The sequence below is a fragment of the Macrotis lagotis genome, chromosome X (genome assembly GCF_037893015.1).
Source record: "Macrotis lagotis isolate mMagLag1 chromosome X, bilby.v1.9.chrom.fasta, whole genome shotgun sequence".
Lineage (NCBI taxonomy): Eukaryota > Metazoa > Chordata > Mammalia > Peramelemorphia > Peramelidae > Macrotis > Macrotis lagotis.
Genome location: NC_133666.1, coordinates 193,580,956 through 193,602,667, shown reverse-complemented (window position 1 = coordinate 193,602,667; position 21,712 = coordinate 193,580,956). Strand labels below are relative to the sequence as shown.

General features: G+C 33.5%; 1 protein-coding gene across 3 annotated transcripts in view; it reads left to right on the top strand.

The window, feature by feature from the left end:
• Positions 1-18,189, top strand: part of CDC42SE2 (CDC42 small effector 2) — a 111,760-nt gene extending 93,571 nt beyond the window's left edge. For all 3 annotated transcript variants that reach the window (XM_074202493.1, XM_074202494.1, XM_074202495.1), the window contains 3 exons: positions 6,587-6,688; positions 13,697-13,813; positions 14,398-18,189. In XM_074202493.1, coding sequence (XP_074058594.1) covers positions 6,587-6,688; positions 13,697-13,795 — 201 coding nt within the window. In that variant the 3' untranslated portion in view covers positions 13,796-13,813; positions 14,398-18,189. The remainder of the gene's footprint in view (positions 1-6,586; positions 6,689-13,696; positions 13,814-14,397) is intronic.
• Positions 18,190-21,712: the final 3,523 nt, after the last annotated feature.

Here is a 21,712-nt window from a genome sequence, read left to right as displayed (position 1 = left end):
TTTAGCATTCTTTTTTTCAAATTTTAAATTTCAAATTCTCTCCCTCTCTCCCTCCTGTCCAGCCTTGACATTGAGAAGGGCAAGCAATTTGATACAAGCTTATATGTAGTCATGTAAAACACATTTCCATGTAAGTCATGATATGGAAAAGAAACCCCTTGAGAAAAAGAGTAAAGAAAAAATATCATTCAGCTCTTTGTCTTGGGATGGATAATACCTTTCATCATAAACCCTTCAGAATTATCTTGTTTCTGAGAATAATGAAATTATTTATAGATCAGCATACAACATTGCTGTTACTGTGCACAATGTTCTCTTAGTTCTGCTCATTTCACTTTGCATGTAAATCTTTCCCAGGTTTTTATGAGAGTATCCTGCTCTTTGTTTTCTATAGCATAATAGTATTATTCCATCACAATCATATACCACAACTAGTTCAGCTATTGTCCAATTGATGGACATCTTCCATTTCCAATTCTTTGCCACCACTTAAAAGAGCTTTAATAAATAGTTTTGGGCATAGAGATCCTTTTTTTTTAATCTTTGGGATAGAGATCTAGTAATAGTGATATTGCTTGGTCAAAGCATATGCCTGCTTTTATATTTCTCCATCATTATTGAGTCTCAATTTTCCCACATCCCCTCCAACATTTCTCATTTTTCCTTTTCTGTCATACTAACCAGTCTGCTAGGTTTGTGGCGGTAGCTCAGAGTTTTAATTTGTATTTCTCTAATCAAAATAATTTAGAACATTTTTAATATGATTGTAGATAGCTTTAATTACTTTGAAAACTGCTTGTTTGTATCCTTTCACCCTTTATCAGTTGAGGAATGGCACTATAAATTTTTATAGTCTATAAATTTGACTTTGTTTTTCTATGTATTTGAGAAATAAAATATCAGAGAAATTTGCTATAAATTTTTTCACAGCAATGATTACTAAGTATGTATTTCCCTTCCATCTCATTTTTCCTATTTCTCTCTCTCTCTCTCTCTCTCCCTCCCTCCCTCACCCTTTAATCTTATTTTTTAAGATAATCATCCTATCATATTCAGCTCACAATTGAGCCCTATTTATATGTATACCCCTTCCAACGGTACTACTAATGAGTAAGCTTTTAGGAGTTACAAGTATAATTTTTCCACACAGGCATGTAAACAGTTCAACCTTATTAAATCCCTTATGATTTTTCTTTCCTATTTACCTTTTGTGCTTCTTTTGTATCTTATATTTGGAGTCAAATTTTCTATCCAGCTCTGGCCTTTCCATCAGGAGTGCTCGAATGTTCTCCATTTCATTGAATATGATTTTTTTTTTCCTGGAGGATGATGATCAGTTTTGATGGCTAAGTGCCACCCTAAATTTGAGGCATTATTTAAGGGGGTTTGGGAGAGAGCTCAGTCAAGGTGCTGCTTTTTCTCTGCCTATTTGATTGTTTCCCTAGGTCTTTATTTGTGTTCAAAATTATTTTATATTCCTATATTCCTGTGTATTTATTTAGTAGGTGGACTTTCAAGGAACATAGCTATTGTAGTTATTTTAAAAAGTTTAGAAGTGGTATTAGAACATGTCATCCTGTTGTCAGAAGAAGCAACAGAAGAATGTTTTGAAGGTTCTCTGAATATTTGGTATTGTTTGTGAGATATGGGAGACATAACACAGGACTGTCCAATTTGCCCTGTCCACTTCAAAGAAGGTGCTGTGCTCTATAAGCAAAGTAGTATTGTAGTAGCTCAAAAGAAACACAAGATGAACAATCTCACACACACATGCACGTGTGCATGCGTGCACACGCAAAATGATAATGTCATTTTGTATCTCTTCTTGTGTGAAAGACTATATTTGTTTTAAGTGAAATTTCTCTTCCTATGTCTTCCTGCTAAGTTATTTTGGTAATAAAAAATAAAATATTGATGATTTATGTGGATTAATTTTGCTGAAGTTTTTTTTTCAGCTAGTTTTTCTTTTAGATTGTATGTAAATCATTATATCATATGCACAATCAATAATTTTATTTCTTCTTTGCCCAAGCTTATTTCCTCAGTTTTTTGGTGTGGTTATTGCTATAATATTTCTTGCATCCCATCAGCTTGCAGTAGTATGATTACAATATTCTTGCTTTCATATTGATTTTGCTGGAACAAACATTACTTATATGGCACAGTATTTCATGGACTGGTCTTGAATCAAGAAGATGAATTCAGACAACCTCAGATACTTCCTAGCTCTATAATTTTGGCAAGTCACTTAACTTCTGTTTCTTTCAGTTTCCTCATCTGTTAAATGATGACAATAAAAACATCCCATTTTCCCAGAGTTGCCATGAGAATGAAATGAAATATATTTGAGAAACCTATTAAAAATCTTAAAGTACAACTTAAATTCTAGCTTTAATGGTGCAGTGGATAGATCACTGGCCTTGGACTCAGGAGGACAGGAGTTCAAATCCAGCCCCAGACACTTGCCACCTACTATATGACCCTGGGCAAGTCACTTAATCCTGACTACCTTGAATCCAGGACCATTTCCAATCATCCTGATCCATATCTGGCCTCTGGACTTAGATGACTCTGGAGGAGAAAATGAGGCTCATGACTTAGCACAGCATCCCTTTCACTCAGATTCATTTTACATACTTCTCATGGCATTGTCTCCCCTGATGTCATGATCTTCTTCAAAAGTGAAGGACAAAATATCATTAACAACCATTGTAATCAATCTCCTTACATCTAATGCTGGTTTTTGCTTTTAGACATATACTTTTATTTTAAAGAAGTGTTGATTATTATTATATATTTTTAATAGGAATTGATCCTGAATCTTGTCAAAAAATTTTCTGTATTAATAATTGATTTTATTGATATAGTTAATTCTGTTGAGTTTTCCTAATATCGACCAAACTATAACATTATAGTATAGAATTATATAATATGTACTATATTTTCCTGGATTTTTTTTGAAAATTTTTATATTGTGGTTTGATAGGACTATGGGGCTAAAGTTTTCTTTGTTTTGACTCTTCCTGTTTTAACCATCAAGATCATCTTTGTATTATAGAAGGAATTTTACAGAACTTCATATTTTTCTGTTTTTAAAAATAATGTTAAATTGGAAATGGTTGATCATTACACATTTGATAAAACGTGTTTGAAATCTCTTTGGTCCTGTTTTTTAAATTTTTTTAAACTTTTGCAACTGAATTTCCTTTATTATAAAAATGAGATTGGATTTTAAATTCCACTATTTTTGTTCTAATATACTCATTTTATATTTTTATAAATATTTTTCTCTTAGGTTTTTAATTTTGTAATATCTGATTGGATGAAATATTATCAAATAATTTCTTTTACTTCAAGGGTTGTGAATCATCTTTTTCATGTTTTCTACAAGTCGTTTGGTGTTCCTCTTTTTTTTAAAATTCAGTCAGCTTCTATCTATAAATTCATATTGTTTTTACTTTGGATTTCATTATTACCTTGCTTGATTTTCAATCTTTTTTTTGTTAGTTTTTCTTCGGGGGGGGGGTCAGTTGTATTTCCAGTTTGTGGATCTTTATGAAAGTATTTAGAGAAATAAATTTTTTCCTCAAGATTTCTTTGGCTACATTCCAAATTTTTTGGCATGTTTTCTCATTGTTAAGATTACCATTTATGAACCTTTGCATTGTACAATTTTTCTTTGATTCATCTTTAATTAAAAGAGTATTTTAGATTCCTATTAATTTTTAAAGTTTTCTTCAGTTCTTTTTTGAATATAAGCTTTTGCATTATGTAAAATGTTTTGGATGTTTTGATAGTTTTGTTTTTCTGCATTTTGAGGGTTTTTTGCTCAGATTTTGTAAAGGTGTCATACATAGATGACAATTACATATATTCCTTTTCAGTTATCAGAATTCTAAACTTTATTCAGTTCCCTAAATTCTTTCTTGTTTACTTATTTTTAGTAGATTTATCTGACCCTGAAAAAGGGCACATTTTAATCTCCTGTTATTACTTTGCTCATTATTTCTCTTTATAAAACATTTAATCCTTTTAAGTATTTGGATATTATACTATTGAGTGCATATGTGTTTTGACACTAATTTATTATCTGGCATACTTTATAATTATGCAATTTATCTCTAAATCAAATCTGTTTTTGCTGTTTCCTTGTTTGGAGAAACCTTTCTTAATTCATCTGAAGCATATTATATTTTGCCCAAGCCTCTTCCCCTTATTTCAATTTTTTGCAAATCTTTATGTTCATTTGTGGTTCTTATGAACAACATACTGTTAGATTCTGCAATCTATTCTTTTTTTCCATTCTATAGATACATCCCATTCACATTCAAAAGTATGACCATTAATTTTATATTTTCCCCCCATCCTTTTTTCTTTTCTTTGCCTCTATGCCCTTTTCCCTCAGAGCTGTTACAGATTAACCTTATCTCTCTCTTTCCCTCTTCATAGCTCACCTTCTGAGACTAGAGTTTGTTTTGCTTATGACCAATACCTCCCTGCATCTCTCCTCCTCCTTAACCACCTCCTCTGTTTTTCCTCAAACAACCATTCAATCAAGAAATATTTATTAAGTGCCAGCTATGAGCTACAAAAAGAGGTAAAAGATAATGCCTGCCCTCAAGGAGCTTAGTCTAAAGGGGAAAGACATAAGCAAATATCTACAAACCAAACTATATGCAATATAGATAGGAAATAGCAGAGGACATTACTCATATTAAGAAGCGTTGGGGAAGGCCCTCAGTAAAAAAATAGAATTTTAGTTGAGACTTATAGGTAATAGGTAACCAGGGAGGTTTGTAGTTTGAGTGGAGGAGGAGAGAGATTTCCAGACATAGGGGACAGCCAGAGAAAATACCTCAAGCAAGAGATGCATTATTTTGTTTGTGCAACAGCAAGGAGGCAAGAGTCACTGAATCAAAGAATATGTCTCAGAAAATAAGGTATTAGAAGACTGAACAGGTAGGAGGAGCTAGGTTATTAAGGATTTGTATGCCATTTTGTATTTAATCCTGGAACCACTGGGTGTTTGTTGAATAGGGAAAGTGATATCATTAGATCTGCAGTTAATACTTTAGCTACTAATAGAGGATGAATAAAGGAAAGAAACTTGAGGCCTTCCATGAGTGAGGTGAGGCCTGCATCAAAACTGATGGCAGTGTCAGAGGCAAGAGAGGGGCATGTTCAGAAGATGGTGCAAAGGCGAACTCAACAAGCCTCTCAAACACATTGGATCTAACTGGGTGAAAGATAGCAAGGAGCTGGGGAAACTCCTAGGTTGTGGGCCAGAAGGACTGGGAGGATGGTGTTGCTATCCATAGTGATAGGGAAAGGGACAGGGAGAGGGTTTAGAGGAAAAGATAGAATTCCATTTTGGACTTCTTAAAGGCATGATATTGGAGATCAGCCAAGAGATTAGGGCAAGATAGATGGATTTGAGAATTATCAGCATAGAAATAGTAATTAAATCTATTTGAACTGATGAGATCACCTAATAAAGGGGGAGATAAGGAGAGGATCCTGGACAGAATCCTGAGTGATAGCTATAGTTAGAGGATGTGATAAGAAAAAGGAACACTCCTCCCTCTCCCCCCAACACACAAAGACAAGAAAAGAAAGAAAAAAAACACATGGTTATTTAGGGTTTCAAGCAGTATTTGAACTTAGGTCTTCCTGACTTGATTTTACATCTAGCCCTATATCCAGTTCACCTCCTGAAATATGCCTATCAGTATGTCATAGAAGTAGACATGAAATTTGCTATTAAAAGGAATTTTTAAATAATGGGGGGGGTTCAAAGTGATAATGCAGAAAACATAATGACAAATGGATTGAATAATAAATAGTTCATGGTTAGGGGATAGTGTCACATCAAATTCAATAAGTTCATGAATGGATTTAGACTTTATTGACTTCTTAGACCAATAATCAAACAATAAAGATGAATTAAAACTTTGACTAGCATAAAAGTTTTCCAAGTGAGTTGACACTTCTTTTTCACACTTATTATTTGTACCCCATTCATACTAATGGCATAGGAGACATGCTGATTGATATAGGTGATTTTTCTTGTCCTTGCTTTCCTTTCCTTTCCTCCTTTTTTCCCCAATGTGAAATAAATTTATTTAGCTAGTTAGTTGTTGTTGGGGGTTTTTTTAAGTTTTTTTTTTTTTTTTTTTGCAAGGCAATGGGATTAAGTGGCTTGCCCAAGGCCACACAGCTAGGTAATTATTAAGTGTCTGAGGCCGAGTTTGAACTGAGGTATTCCTGACTCCAAGGCCAGTACTCTATCCACTGCGCCACTTAGCCTCCCCTTCCAATGTGAAATTTAAATGCTTATAAATATTTGGACTGGGACTAAATCCTTGTAATATTTTTTTTTTTTTTTTTTTTTTGCAAGGCAGTGGGGTTAAGTGGCTTACCCAAGACCACACAGAGTAATATTTCTAAAGTTCAATATTTGATTAGCATTTGAAAACATTTATTTTAACAAGTTATTTATTCCAAATGTTGAAATTAATTTTAAATCATCAACTATTGATACTTTTCACATATAACTGATTTTGGTTTTGTTTCCTTCTCATTTTAGAAAAGAAGAAGGAGGATTGACCGAAGCATGATAGGTGAACCAACAAACTTTGTTCACACAGCACATGTAGGATCAGGTGACCTGTTCAGTGGAATGAATTCAGTAAGCATGGTTTTGACATATGTTATAACATAAATGAATATGGAGAGTCAAAGATAGAGTCGGAATGATGATTTAAATATTCTTGAATTAAATTGTGAAGTTTGCAGATAATATGCAGTATATATATAACGTAGACAAATTAACCATCCTAACTCATTAAATTAACCATTCTAACTCATATCCCCTTCTATATATTTTCCCAATTTTCCTCCTCTCCCCCTTCATCCTCTGCTTTTGCCTCTGTTGGCATTACTGCCTTATTCCTTTAATAGAGGAACATTGAAACATGTTACAAGTTATACATTCAAATTGGAAGTTATAACTTTACACTTCTTTGTTCAAAATTCAGTGTAGCACTGAAAGCAAACTATTGTTTGCCAGAGTCAAGAATTTAAAGTAGGTAAACTGATTTTGAAAGTCATTACTTCAGAGTAACAATTTAAAATAATTCCTCCTTTATATGTTTTTTCTATTTGCTCTTTTTGATTTGTGTCTTATGCAAACATTACTGCAGTTTATTTTCTAAGACTACTGCTGCCTCTACTTGATGTTTTTATTATGAAATTTTTGAGTGATATATTTATCACAAGAGAGCAAATTGTGATGCCATAAGCATACTACTAAGAATTTTCACATCCCTTCATCCATAAGAGCAAATAACCTAGGGGGAGCAAAGGTATTATATTTGCCAAAGGAAGATAAGGAATGCTAAATTTTTATTTTAAAAAAAGAACATGTAACTTAAACATTTTACTTTTATCTGGAATCTTTTCATTAAAATAGAAAATATATTTTAATCTTTAGATGTTTTAAGGAAATGTTGGAGAACTATCCATTTAATGTTTTATAATAACTCAAATTTTCATTATTTCTCATTTTATGAGTACAAAAAATGCAGGGATAGGAATCAGAAGACCTGTGTTTTGTTTCTGGCTCTGCTGTTAGCTAATTATGTGACCCAAATCAATTAAGTTTCAGGATTTCTCTTCTTAATTTATAAAATAAGATCTTATCATTTTCTCTTCAGCCCTGAATTTCCAACACTTCCATTTTTTTCAGATGACAAAACAAATGCAAGTTTTTTTTTTCCTGCTCCCAAATTATGACTTCTTTATTTGTCCCCTTGGAAAGGGAAAAAAAAAGATCTAATTAGGGAATGATGACTTTTTCATAAATTGGCAGGAGAGGCTAGATTACTTACTGTTTATCACAGTATCTTTTTGCCCCTTCAATTGCTAAATAAGCAAAGAAATGCTATTTGTAACTTACTGAAAAGAAAGTAACTTGTTCAAATTTAAATTTGCATGAGAAATACTTAGTTTTCCCTGACTTCTTTTCCAAATGAACAGAAACAGATGTTGGATTGCCATCAAAATAAAATGCTATGATAACTTTTGAACTCTTGCCTCTATATGGATTAGGGAGAAAATGTATATAGAGCATCTATTTCTTTTTATAATGTAGTCTTCTTTGCTATTTGTGAATAATAAATGACTTTTAATTCATTGAATATATTTTTTCCTCATCATTTCTTTCAATAAGAAATGCCCCCAGCTCATTCAGTTTGAAGGATGTATCTGAATTCAACTTGAATTAAGAGTTTTACTCTGATTTCTTTTTTGTTTGAGTTATAAATGCATGTACCTCTCAGGAGTGTTTCCAAAATCCCAGGAAGCATTTCACTTCAGTGGAGCTACCTACCATTGCAATTTAGTGTCTTATTTGGAATTTGCTACATAATTTTGAGGTCTAGAAAGGAGTTAATTCTTCTTTCAAATAAAATTTACTAAGGGGCTGATAACATGGGTCTTTCTTAATCATACACATATACACGCGCACACACACAGGTGCATGCGTGTGTGTGTCATTAATTTTTTTTGAATGAAACTTGCTAATTCTAACTTTTTTTCTCTTTTAACTAAATAGGTTCTTAACTGTGTTACAAATACTTTAAAGATTTCTTTCAGGCTTGAGCTTAATTTACAGAAGCAATTATATATCTTTTATAAATCTTATGCTTTATATATTCATAGTTTAGAAACCATGTGGACCAGTCATTTCACAGATGAGAAAACTAAGACCTAGAGACTTTAAGCATTCAATATTATATAACTATTAAATATCAAAGACTAAATTTGAAACTGACCTCTCTAATTACAATTCCACTGCACCATAATCTCAAAAGTGGAATCAAAATATGGGGCACTCAATGGATAATGAAACTATACATAAATATAAGTACTCTGCAAAAAGTATGAAGGATATGCTTTTTTTCTCAGAAAATATTTTATCTTAATATTTGTCATTTTCTGCCCTGAGAAAATAAATATTTAATCAGCCAGCCTTAAGTAGCCCTTAGAAAGAAGTATTTACTAAAGTATACAATAAGATCAGTTAGTACAATCCTTTCTCAAGGCGAAGGGGTACCTCTGACATTTGATACTTACTAGCTATGTGACCTTGGGCAAATCACTTAACCCCATTGCCTCATAAAAACAAAAAGACACTTGAAAGCAGTGGTATAAATGGGTATTTTCTTTATAATGATAAGAAACATCTACTTAAAACCATCAGTAAGCATTATCTATAATGGGGATAAGTTAGAGGCTTTCCCAATAAGATCAGGAATTAAGCAAGATTACTCATTATCACTGATATTAATTCAGTCTTATACTAGACATGTTATCAATAGCAGTAAGAGAAGAAAAAAATTTAATAAATCAGAAATGGCAATGAGAAAACAAAAACTATCCCTTTTTGCAGAATGATATGATATATACTTGGAAAATCTTAGAGACTCAATTAAAAATTAGTTGAAGCAGTAATTTTAGCAAAGTAGCAGGATATAAAATAAACACGTAAATAATCAGTGACATTTTATACCAATAAAATCCGATTCAAATAATTGGAGAAATATTGTGTATGGGTGGGCTGAGCCAATAAAATAAAATTCAGAATTTTACCTAAACTAATTACTTATTCAGTATCATCATAATTAAATTACTAAAATTTTTATTGAACTGGAAAAAATAATAAAATTCATTTGGAAGATCAAATGATAAAGAATATCAAGGGAATTAATTAAAAAGGTAAATGAAGTAAGTCTAATAGTACCAGATTATAAATTCTACTATAAGGCATTAATTATCAGAACTATCTGGTAGTGGTTAAGTAACAGAATTGTGGATCAGTGGAATAGAAGAGGTACACAATACACAGTAATAAATTATCATACTAATCTTAGGTTTGACAAAAGTGAAGATTTGATTTTTTGGGAAAAGAACTTGTTGTTAGGGTACAAATTATTGAGAAAACCAGAAAGAAATGAAGCAGGTACTAGTTAGAAACCATTATTTTATATACTATTTATCAAGTTCAAAATAAAAATATTTACAAAATATGCCTCAGTTGCCTTTTTTCACTCTTAAATAACTCTCACTGATTCCCCCCCTCAACCTCTTCTCATTGGGAAATTCCTCCTGAAACTTACATTTTGTGGAAGGGACAAAAGCAGCCATCCTTTATTCTCCTCATGATGCCTCTGCACTAGTTATTTTTCCTCCTCCCCTACATTTTCAGCTTCCTTTTCTGAATTATCTTTCCTCCATTAGAATATAAGCTTTTTGAAGGTAGAGGCTGTCTTTCTTTTTGTTTTGTTTTTTTATTCTCAACATGATACAAAGCCAGTCACATCATGAATGCTTGTTGATTAACTTTAAAATATTGAAGAAATAGGTAAGAAGGAAGTTGTAAAAGATCTAGTGATAGACTAAAAAAAATGGATTTTAATTGAGATACCAATGCACTGTTGGTGGAATTAGGAACTGATCCAACCATTATGGGAAACCCTTTGGAACTAAGTCCAAAACACTAACAAATTGTATATTCTTTGACCCAGTAAGACCACCACCAGAGAAATCAAACAAAAAGGTAAAGGACTTTTTGTGTACAAAAATATTTCTAGCAGCTTTTATTGTGGTGGCAACGAATTGGAAATTAAGGAAATGTCTATCTTTTGAGGAATGACTGAACAAGTTGTGATTTGTGATTGTGATGGAATACTGTTGTTCTATAAGAAATGATGAGCAGGATGATTTCAGAAAAACCTGGAAAGACTTGCAAGAATTGATGCAGCCTGGGGGCAGCTAGGTGGTGCAGTGGATAAAGCACTGACCCTGGAGTCAGGAGTACCTGGGTTCAAATCCAGTCTCAGACACTTAATAATTACCTAGCCGTGTGGCCTTGGGCAAGCCACTTAACCCCATTGCCTTGCAAAAAACCTAAAAAAAAAATTGATGCAGAGTAAAGTGAGGAAAACCAAAAGAATACTTTACACATTTACAGCAATATATATGATGAACTACTATGAATGACTTAGCTATTTTCAACAATGCAGTGATCCAAAACAATCTCAACAGACTCATAATGAAAAGTGCTATCTGCCTCCAGAAAAGGAACTTATGGAGTTGGAATGCAGAACAAAGCATATTCGTTTTCACTTTTTTTTGTTTTCTTCCACAAAGTAACTGATGTTTTATCTACTATATATATATATTATAAAACCTATGTCAGATTACTTATCTGATTCAGAGAAGAAGGAAGAGAGGGGAAAAGAAAAAGGGAGATAATTTTTAACTCAATTTTTTTAAATGTTGAAAATTGTTTTTGCAGGTAATTGGAAGAAAAAATGGAATACTTTTTTTTTAAACTGCATTAAGGGAAAAAGATTGCATTTTTAATGTAGAGGCAATAGATAGCTACTGAAGGTTTGTTTTTTTTAAATAGAGGAATTACATAGTCAAATTTATGTATTAGAGAGATTTTGTAATCTCTTCAAAGGATTGACTGGAGAGAAGAGATTGAAAGTAGAAAGAACAGTTCAGTTAGGTTCAAGTAGAAAGTAGTTAGGGCTAAGAGCAAATACATTTTAGGCACAATTGGCTACATTATGCAAAGGCATAATTATGAGAGGTGGAATGTAGGATTCAGAGAACTACTGTAATGGATACCCTTTCTTGCTTCCTATTATATATTCTGCTTTGGAACATCTCATGAAAACAGGACACTATTGGAGATAATGCCTGAAAGGTTGGGAGCGGGGAGCAGTGAAGAGAAATATGCAATAATACTGCTACAGTTGGCAAGTCACCTTGTGAGAAGGAGGCTTTAATAGAAGGGAAAATAGGAAATGGATAGCATACTGAGAAAAGTCTCTTGGGGTGAAAATTTTCAAAACTGAGAAGAGAGAAGGAGATGAGGAAGAGAAAGGTCTTGGTGATAAAGGAGGAGGAGAAAAGGGAATGATAAAAAGGAAAAGACTTGGAACTTAATCCTATCACTACACTTTGATACTAAAGTTTTTTTAGTCCTCTATATAAAATTCACTTTTAAGGAAAAAGGACATTTCAAAATTTTTAAAAAAGTTTATACAGTTTACACATATCACAAGGCTCTCTGATAAGCAGAGTAAATATAATTTTACCCATAAGTGAATTTCCCAGAAAACTAAAACTTGTCCTGTAATAAGTCTTGTAGCTTTTAAATTTATTTTTAAAACAAAAGCTTCTACAATGTATTTCACACTTTCTTAACTACTTAAAAAAAGATTTATATAGAACATATTTAAACTTTTTGACAGCTGAGTCATTATAAACATAAGTTATTTGTGCAGTACTACTTTAATATGTTCAGGGTCCATTGAGGCAGTTGGCCTCTTCATTAAGGGACTCCAGACTTTGTGTATTTGTGGGCTTTGTGAATTCTCACTATTAAGATGAATTTCTTATTTGCAGCATTTTGTGTTCCCTGCCTTGGGAAACAAAATTATTTTCCATGATAGAATTACATATGAAAGAATAAAATTGGACTTTTTAAATATTAGTTTTGGTTGTGCAGAGCGTTCTCCAAGTCTTCAATAAAGTGAATAAAGAAAGCACATCATATAGAAAGAGCCCTCCAATGAATTGAGATCAAAGACTGGGCCTGCTCCCAACTCTCTTTATGACCTTAAATGGCCTGACCTTCAGTTTCTTCATCTATAAAGTGATGGTACTGGGTCAGACAATACCTACAGTCCCTTTCACCTTTAAGTCAGTGATCATAGGATCCTAGGAAACAATGTTATTATACAGAAAAAAAATAATTGGGGAGAAAAGTAGAAAGTTGATTTGAAATGGGAACTTAATTAAGAACAGACTCCTGGATTTGGAGCCAGGATTTATTGAATCATTTCAGTTGTGTCCAACTGGAGTTTTCCATTTCCTTCTCCAGCTTATTTTTTAAATGAGGAAGCCAAGGCAAACAGGGTTAAGTGACTTGCCCAAGGTCACACAGCTAGTAAGTGTCTGAGGAGGCCAGATTTGTACCCACAAAAAGGAGACTTCCTGATTCTAAACCTAGTGCTCTCTGCACTATGCAGCCACCCAGCTATTCCTGGATTCTAGAAGATATGAGTTCAATCACTTTCTCAGACAACCAGTATCTCTGTACCTCCAGTAATCCACTTGATCTCTTTCAGCCTCAGTTTTCTCCTCTGTAATCAAGGACAATTATAGAACCAACTTCAGAGAGTTATATAGTTAGGAAAGATAGTTTCTACAAAGTGCTTTGCAAATCTTAAAGGTATTATATAAATGTTAATTGTGAGTGTTGTTATTAACTTCACCAAGAATCTCAGGGGGAAGGAATTATTATGTTTTTGGGAGTTAGAATCATATCATCTTAGCATTGTAAGAAAATTCAAAGCACTAGTCTAATCCTATTATTTTACAGGTGAGGAAATGGAGTCATAGGTTAAACAGCAAGGGACCAACAAAGGTTAGTCCTCTCTAGCCTAGCCCATTGTTGAAATTTTCAAATTCCAGAAAAGCACTTAAAGAAATGCCCTTCTGCAAACATAGCAAGCATAGTTGGAATGGAAATTCAAGTTGAGAACTATTTATTTGCTTTTAACCAGTCTTCCCTAAGTTCTGTTTGTTGTTTCATCTCACCTTTTTTTTGTTCTTTTAGGTTAGTTCCATACAGAACCAAATGCAGTCCAAAGGAGGTTATGGAGGTGGAATGTCTTCCAATGTTCAAATGCAGCTTGTAGATACAAAGGCAGGATAACCTTGGGAGCCCCTTCCAGTAAGTATCTCGGGTCTTGCTATATACCTCAGAATCCAGAAAATACTGAAAGTATAATTTATATGGTACTTCCTATTTGAATAACCAATTCAATTAACAAATGTTGGTTAGCCAGTTAGTAGCTAAAAACCACATTATTTTCAATCCTTGGGTTCTAGTAAAAGGGGTGTATTTATATGGATTTCATCTTCAATTATGTAAAACTTGATGCTGACTGGTAAAAAATTATGGTGCACCATAACAATAGTGTCATTTATGACATCTGTTCTTTGCCATATGTTAAATTTGACTGCACTTATAGGGAAATTCAATTTAATCAAGCTTTGGTCCAGTTTTCCCCCCCCTTATAGATTTGGTCAATAGAGGTACTATTAAAAATGCATTATACTTTTAAAAAAAAGATTATTTTGTGTGCTTATGCATTTATATCTGTGAAAGACCCAAAGAAATAATTTGCCTGCATTTATAACTGTAATTTATTTTTACTTTGAAATTGTAAGATTCTTGAAATTTAAAAAAAAAGCCCTGAGTGTTCCCTTGAATAGTATTGGAAATAATGGATTTTTCTTTTCTTGTCTTTACAGGTTCATGTGAATTTCTATATCTCTTCTTTCTACTGTTTTGTTTTTGTTTATTTGGAGTTTTTTTGGTTTTTGAAATTGTTTTGTTTTGGAATTTGGGGGGAATGGGCCCTTGAGACTGCTTTCCAAGCTTATTTTAAGAAAGAAATGTGATGGGACCTTGTTCAGCCTCTTGTGATTACTCCAGTGAAAAGTTATTGTTATGCTCCAAAGAAACTGTTTGTAAAGTGGATCTTGTCATGCCTTCCACTGGCATGTATGTGTTTTGGCTTCCACCAAAATAATTGATTAGTTGTAGACTGGGTAGTGATTTTATATTTTAAACTTTTCTTCAAGTTTGAATAAATAGGCAACTGATTTTAGCATGACCTTTTCCTCTAATCACTACTATACAGCATTAGTTTGCCAATTTTTTCATGTACAAAAAAAACCCTTTTCTGTCCCTGCCACCTTTTTTTACTGTAATTTTAGGTCCCAAGCATGACGATATCATTGTTTATTTATATATTTCAGGAAAGTCTGGGACCCACAAGCACAATGGCCATTTTTCCATTTGTTTGAAGCCTGGCAGAAGCCTGGGCCATTATGAAGTTGCCTCTTTGGTGCCTGAAATAAAAGTTGCTCATTTGCTGCAGCTGATGCTGCTCATGGAGAAAATTTTAAGTATGGCACTGTAATGATATCAGTAATGCAGAAAAAGATAACTTGTAACTTAGCTGCTTTAAAACAATGTCCCTTTTAGTTCTATTTGATCTTGAAATAAAACAAAAGCTTGCATTCATAAAACATTCTGTTGTAAATGTTTAGTATATTTATTTTAAGAGAACTGACCTCAAGATTGTAAACTAGTAGAGTAATATGTATATAACATATGATAGACTTTCATCCAGTCAGTTTTCAAGTGGTGGTGTGCTAGTTGCACATTTCTTTTTCCCTTTTCTTGCTTTTTTTGCTTTTTTATGTTGACTCTTAGACTGTCTATCAGTGGAATGTTGAACTGCCTATCTATGTTAATAAAAGCAGTTCAGTGGACCTCTCAACATAGCTGAGAGGGTTTTTTGTTTTTTTAAATGTTTCCAGGCCATCTTAAGTTGCTAATAGCAACATATTGACCTGGCAGAACAGAAACTATTGAAAACGTACAGGGTGACTTTTTACTGTTGGTAAGAAGCCTTTTGCTCAGGTTGCAAAGCATATTCATTTTTTCATAAATCATAAAAAGTAAATTTGAATATTGCACTAACTCCAAATTCTAGAATTGGTTTCTCTCCTATCCCTTTATCCCCACTCCTTCCTTTCATGATAATCTCAAAACAAAGTCATTGACTTGATTCTCTATTGATTTTTTTAATCATGTGCACAATTCACCCCATCCATGTTTGTTTAATACAAGTATCTAGCAATAGGATAAAATTGAGCTTAAAAAACAAGTTGAAAATTAAACAAATGCAAAGAAGTAAATTTTTATACTATATTCATATTTCCCCTTAACCCATACCTCAGGTTTCTCTGACACAACTAATTAAATAAGTGCTAGGTGTGTGAAGACACCACATAGTATTTTTTTCCCTGATAATTTCCAAGTTGATTCATTGGAAATGAAATAGCCATACAATTACACCTGTAGATTTACACTTTAACTGCAGAATGGTCAAATGCAGTTGACATTTGTCCTTCATTCTTTTGGGGGGGGTTTTTTTGTTTGTTTTGTTTTGTTTTTGTTTTTGCAAGGCAGTGGGGTTAAGTGATTTGCCCAGGGTCACAGCTAGGTAATTATTAAGTGTCTGAGACCAGATTTGAACTCAGGTACTCCTGACTCCAGGGCTGGTGCTCTATCCATTGTGCCACCTAGCTACCCCTTGTCCTTTATTCTTGAAGAAGACTATGACATCAGAGAGGTGATGCCATGACATGCAATTGAATTTAAGTGAGGGAGTTGCTGTGCAAAGGCACAGTTTATCCTTAGAGCCATCTGGGTCCAGTGACTAGATACGGATCTGGATGACTGGAGATGTCCCTGGATGTAGTGGGAGACTTTGACCCTTTTATTTGGTTGAGAACAAGATTGTTGAATCTTCAGATTCATGATTTCAAATAGTCCCCGAGAGCCTTTCCATTAATATAATTTGCTTTTTAGTCTTTGACATAAGAACATCACTGTAATTAATGCATTTTTTTGGAAACAGCAATCTTGCATTTATTTGAATTGTCTATCTGTGGCTACCACACTGATCCTAGCATTTTTCTATAGCACTATTTGGCATATTCAGCTCTGCAGTGCATCATTATTTAACTCAATGTTATCAAGTGTGTGCACTTTAAAAGATTGATGCTTTTTGTAACAACATTTCAACTATTCTGTTTCTAATTTTTCTCTTAGAAGTACTGTTGAATTTCTTCAGATTCATTAAAGCATAATGTGTAGAGTGCTCTACTCTCTGGGCAAAAGGCTTTTGACCATAAGAAGTTCTGTATCTTAGGCAGAATGAGCAGCAGTAGGAGCAGATCTTCCTCCCCTATTGCTCCATAAGGGTTGAATTAGAATAGCAGGAGGAACCAGGTCTCTATAATCATTGTCTCTTCAAACTCATACATTTTCTTCCCTTTATTGATGCTCAGACAGGCAGTTGGGTCAATTTTCCCTCCCATTCCTGTTGTTATTCAGTCCTGTCTGACTCTTTGGGACTCCATTTGGGGTTTTCCTGGCAAAGATACTGTAGTGGATTGCCATTTCCTTCTCCAGCTCATTTTACAGATGAGGAAACTAAGGCAAACAGGGTTAAGTGACCAAGGTCACACAGCTATTACATGTCTGAGGTGGAATTTTAACTCAGGTCCTCCTGCCTCCAGGCCCTGACACTCTTCTCACTGTGCCACTTAGGTGCTCATAGAGACCTTCCTGACTCAAAGGAATAAATTTTTCAGGAGACAAGATGTGAGCTTCCATTGATAAGCTAGAATTGAATTTATCATTCCTTAGTTTTCTAAACTGCTGTATGGCCTCTCCAGTGATACTAATAAAATACTGTGTATAATTGTCACAGGGAGGAGATTACAATTAAATCTTGTGATTAAAAACTTCCTAAAATGTTGAACCACATTTTCTGGAGTTTTTTGATACTTAGGAAGAAAAATTAGAAGCATTATCAAGTTTTGAGACTGGCTTTAATTAACTAATTGATTGATTAAAAGTTTTCATGCATTTTAAAAGTTGGTTTAATTATGTCTAAGAGCCAAATGTTTCTTCTGTGGTAACACATTTTTTTTTTTTTTTTTAAATAGAAGCTAATCAAAAATAAAGCCCACTTACCCAAAATTTAGTTTCTGGTCAACTTTAATGAAGTGCATTTATTTTTTAAATTGGGGGATAACAATTGAAGATTAACTCACATAGTATCTGACAACTGTGATTCAAGCTTGAAATGGTGCCAATATATGGAAAGTAGAATTACTATGGTTCAGTGACTGAGAGTGTGTTGGGGGTGGGGGGAGGAATTAAGAAGGGAAGCCAGTATTTCCAACACAATTTTTGTCATTGGGCCTTTCAAAAAAGTTTTGTGATTATAATTATATATATATTTTTGCTTTTGCCATCAATTATCAATTAAAGCAGATTCAAAACTTACTCTCTTTGGATGTTCTCTGCTCAACATCCAGAAAAAAATTGGAATATTTTTATAACATACTTTTTTTTGTAAACTATGTTCATTCTTGAATAATGTCATTCCCATGTTGACCTGTAGAGATATTAAATGAAAGTAATGAATATGATTCAATAAATGTTTTCTTTTGGTTTCTGGTTTACCTTTTCCATTCTTTTCATGTACCAGTATTCACATACATAACTTTTTAAATAATAAGTTTCTTATCTTTCCATTTTACAGCCCATTATCATTAAAAACCTCCTTAGCAAGTTTTTTTTTTATTATATCCTTTTTTGTGGGGTTTTTTTTCAAAAGAAAAGAAGTCAGATGATAGTAAATTATCATTAGAAATGGATTATTGATTGTTTAATTAAGGAGTAACATGCCATCTTGATTCTGATCTTGAAAATTCAAGTCTTGCTCATAACCCATACTTGCTATAAGACCCTGAGCAAGTTACTTAAACTTTCAGAGGTCCAAGTAAGTCTTTTATATGATTAAGTTACAGAGAAGGTGCTGGTCTGCATTAATAGATGGAATCTCCTTATCCTAGAGTTCACTAAACCAATGAAATCATAAATTTAGCCCCTTCTTCTAGCACTTCGCTTAGGTAAATGCTAATCCCACATCTCACCCTTTTTTTCTTTGCGGAAATTTCTCAGGATTGTAGAAAAGAGCATAGTGACTTCTTGAGACATCTTCCAAGTCTGAAGGGCCCAGACTCCACATAAGTAGATCTTTTATGCCCTCAGATTACCAAGAAGCCTCCTCAATATAGTCAGAAACTCCAAGAGATGCATAACTTGACCTTTGGTCCTTAGGTCAATAAATTTCTAGAAGTAACTTTGTGGTCTTTCAAGGGGAAACTAGCCTTATCCATATTGCAGAGGATTAGAGGGTGGGAGATGGATCTGTTAGATTAGTGGTCCAATTATATGTAGTTAAACAGAAACTGAAAAATATCTTGAGTGTTTTAGTGAAATGCATTTCACTGTGAATCTGAACCAAAAAAATGCTAATGTGATCTTGAGCTACATAGAATGATATTCATATTCTAAGAATATGAATGTGATATTCCTCTAAACTCTGACCTCACCTCACTTGTTTTCATTTGTCACTAGACTTCACATCTCTGGTCACCATGGTTTATGAGGGCATGTTGACAAACTGGAGAGTATGTAAGAAAGGAAATCAACATGATTAAAGACATTGAGACCATGTCCTGTAAGGACTAGTTAAAGGAGCTAGGTGCCTTCAGCCTACAGGAGAAGAAAGACTCAGAAGGATCTTGATAGCTATCTCAGATTTTTGAAGGCATTTCATATGGAAGTGATTAGATTTAAGACAAATTTGTCTTTTGAATTTGAGACAAACTTGTCTTTTGATTTCAGGAAAAACTCTGAAACAAAACTGGTACAAAAGTGAAATGACCTTCCTGGAAAGATGTGGAGAGTCCCCTCACCTTGAATATATTCAAGTATTTGGGCAATCATCTGTTAGGTAATTCTTATTAGATAAAGGAGATGGCTGTGTATATGGGTATCCATTAAGGTCCCTTTCAACTGTTTTACAAATTAGAACTTCCATGAGATGATGAGATTTTGATAATGGGGAATGAAAATTATCATGGGGTTAATAAAAAATGTTAATAAGCAAATAAATTATGGTATAAGGAAGCACTGAGACAGAAAAGGTAAGAAAAATTAAAGTTTTTTTCTCCAAATTTTCATTCCTATCAAAATTTCATGCAATATCTGAATTGAGCTGTCTTAGACTATTCAAAGGAAATTTATAACTCAGTTCTAAAGTATAATAATGAAGTGTGTATACACAAAAACACAATTGTTGAGATAAACAAATTTCTCATAATCTTTTTCTTTCTCTCTGTCTCTGTCTCTCTCTGTCTCTGTCTCTCTGTCTCTGTCTCTCTCTCTCTCTCTCTCTCTCTCTCTCTCTCTCTCTCTCTCTCTCGGTTTTTGTGATACAGTGGGGTTAAGTGATCTTGCACATGGTCACAGCTAGTAAGTATCAAGTGTCTGAGACTGGATTTGAACTCAGGTCCTCCTGACTCCAGAACCGGTACTTTATGGTGTCACCTAGCTGCCCCTAGTTTCTTATAATCTGTGCATGTGTGTGTGTGTGTGTATGTATGTATGTATGTATATATATATATATATATATATATATTTATTATTATTAAGATCTTTAAACTTGTTATGTTTAGAGCTATAAGGGACTGATTATAGGTAAAAAATATTGGCATCTGTGCACTAGAATCTAATGCCTGAAAGGGGACTCAGAAATATCTAATCTTAAACCTCATTTTATAGATGAGAAAACTGAAGATTAGGGAGGGGATTAATCGATGGTCACACAGGCAATAAGCACTTTAGACAGGATCTGAGCCTAAGTTCTCTGCTTTCAGAGCTAATATTCTTAGCTCTGTTTCAACTGCCTCTTCATTTAATTTTCTTTGGAATTTAATGAGAGATTTTTGAAATTTTTTAAACTCGTGTAGTGACTGCATCAATATATTGTCTGCAGGGTCTAAATAGGCAAAGCTAGACACATAATTAAGATAAAGCTGTTACTAAAATTATTATTTAATGAACTGGGAATAGGAAAGAAATCAATTACATATAGATTAAAAAAATCTGTGGGGGGACTAGCTTGGAGACTCTTTGCTACAAGATTTTAAGAAAATTTTTACTTTGACCCTAGTAAGAAGGGCTATGTAGGTTTTGGTCTTTTTCTTATAGGGTTAACAATTTTTAAAAAACTAATTGAAGCACTGAATGGACAATAACTAGAGTTGGGGTAGATGTACTAATGACATGTTAAATAAAAATGTTGGTATTTAGATTAATGTGTGTTAAATTAGGACATTTTATATTTAATCATTGTCCCCTTTATAGTTTATCCTTCACAAAGCTTTTGTGATAATTAAACAAGCCTGAACATGTCACCTCCTGACTTTTAAATGTTTATTGGGATCTCTTGACTATAGTATAAAATGCAAACTCATCAGCCTGAAGCCTATTATGATAGAATAAGAAAACAAAGTGTATATCCAGACAATTTACTTAGCAATGAACATGGTTGCAAAAGTAAACCAGATCCAAGGCTCTCAGTAGCCAAAGACCCAGAACCTTGGTTTCTAAACAGTTAATTATCTGATTTGAGGGGAGTAGAAAACAGGAAAAAAGAAATTAAAGGGATTAAGGCACCTGGTTTCTAGTTGGTGGAGGGGATTAGGGAGACAAGGAAAAGAGAGAGAGAGAGGGTAATTTTTGAGACATTCTTTTAGTCCGGTGACATTGGGAAAGAATAATCCTGTGATTTCTCCAAACAGCTGAAACTAAGCTTCACCAAATGATAGTTATAGGCAAAGTAGAGTCATTAATTCTATTTTTTAATGTACACTCCCCACTTTAATCCTATGGTTAGTAAACTCCACAGTCATTAATTTAATGCCTTATCTATGAGGAATTTCTGGAATGAAATGAATCTCCTTTAATGGGCATCAAAGGGGTGGGGGAAAGGTACAGAATACAAGCAGAATCATAATTTCATGTGTGTCCTAAGGAAACAAACCGTGTGTATTAGACTTTACATAAACTAAGTTCAGGCTATAGATCAAACTTAGAGGGCTCACCAAATGAGAGAGGAGATTT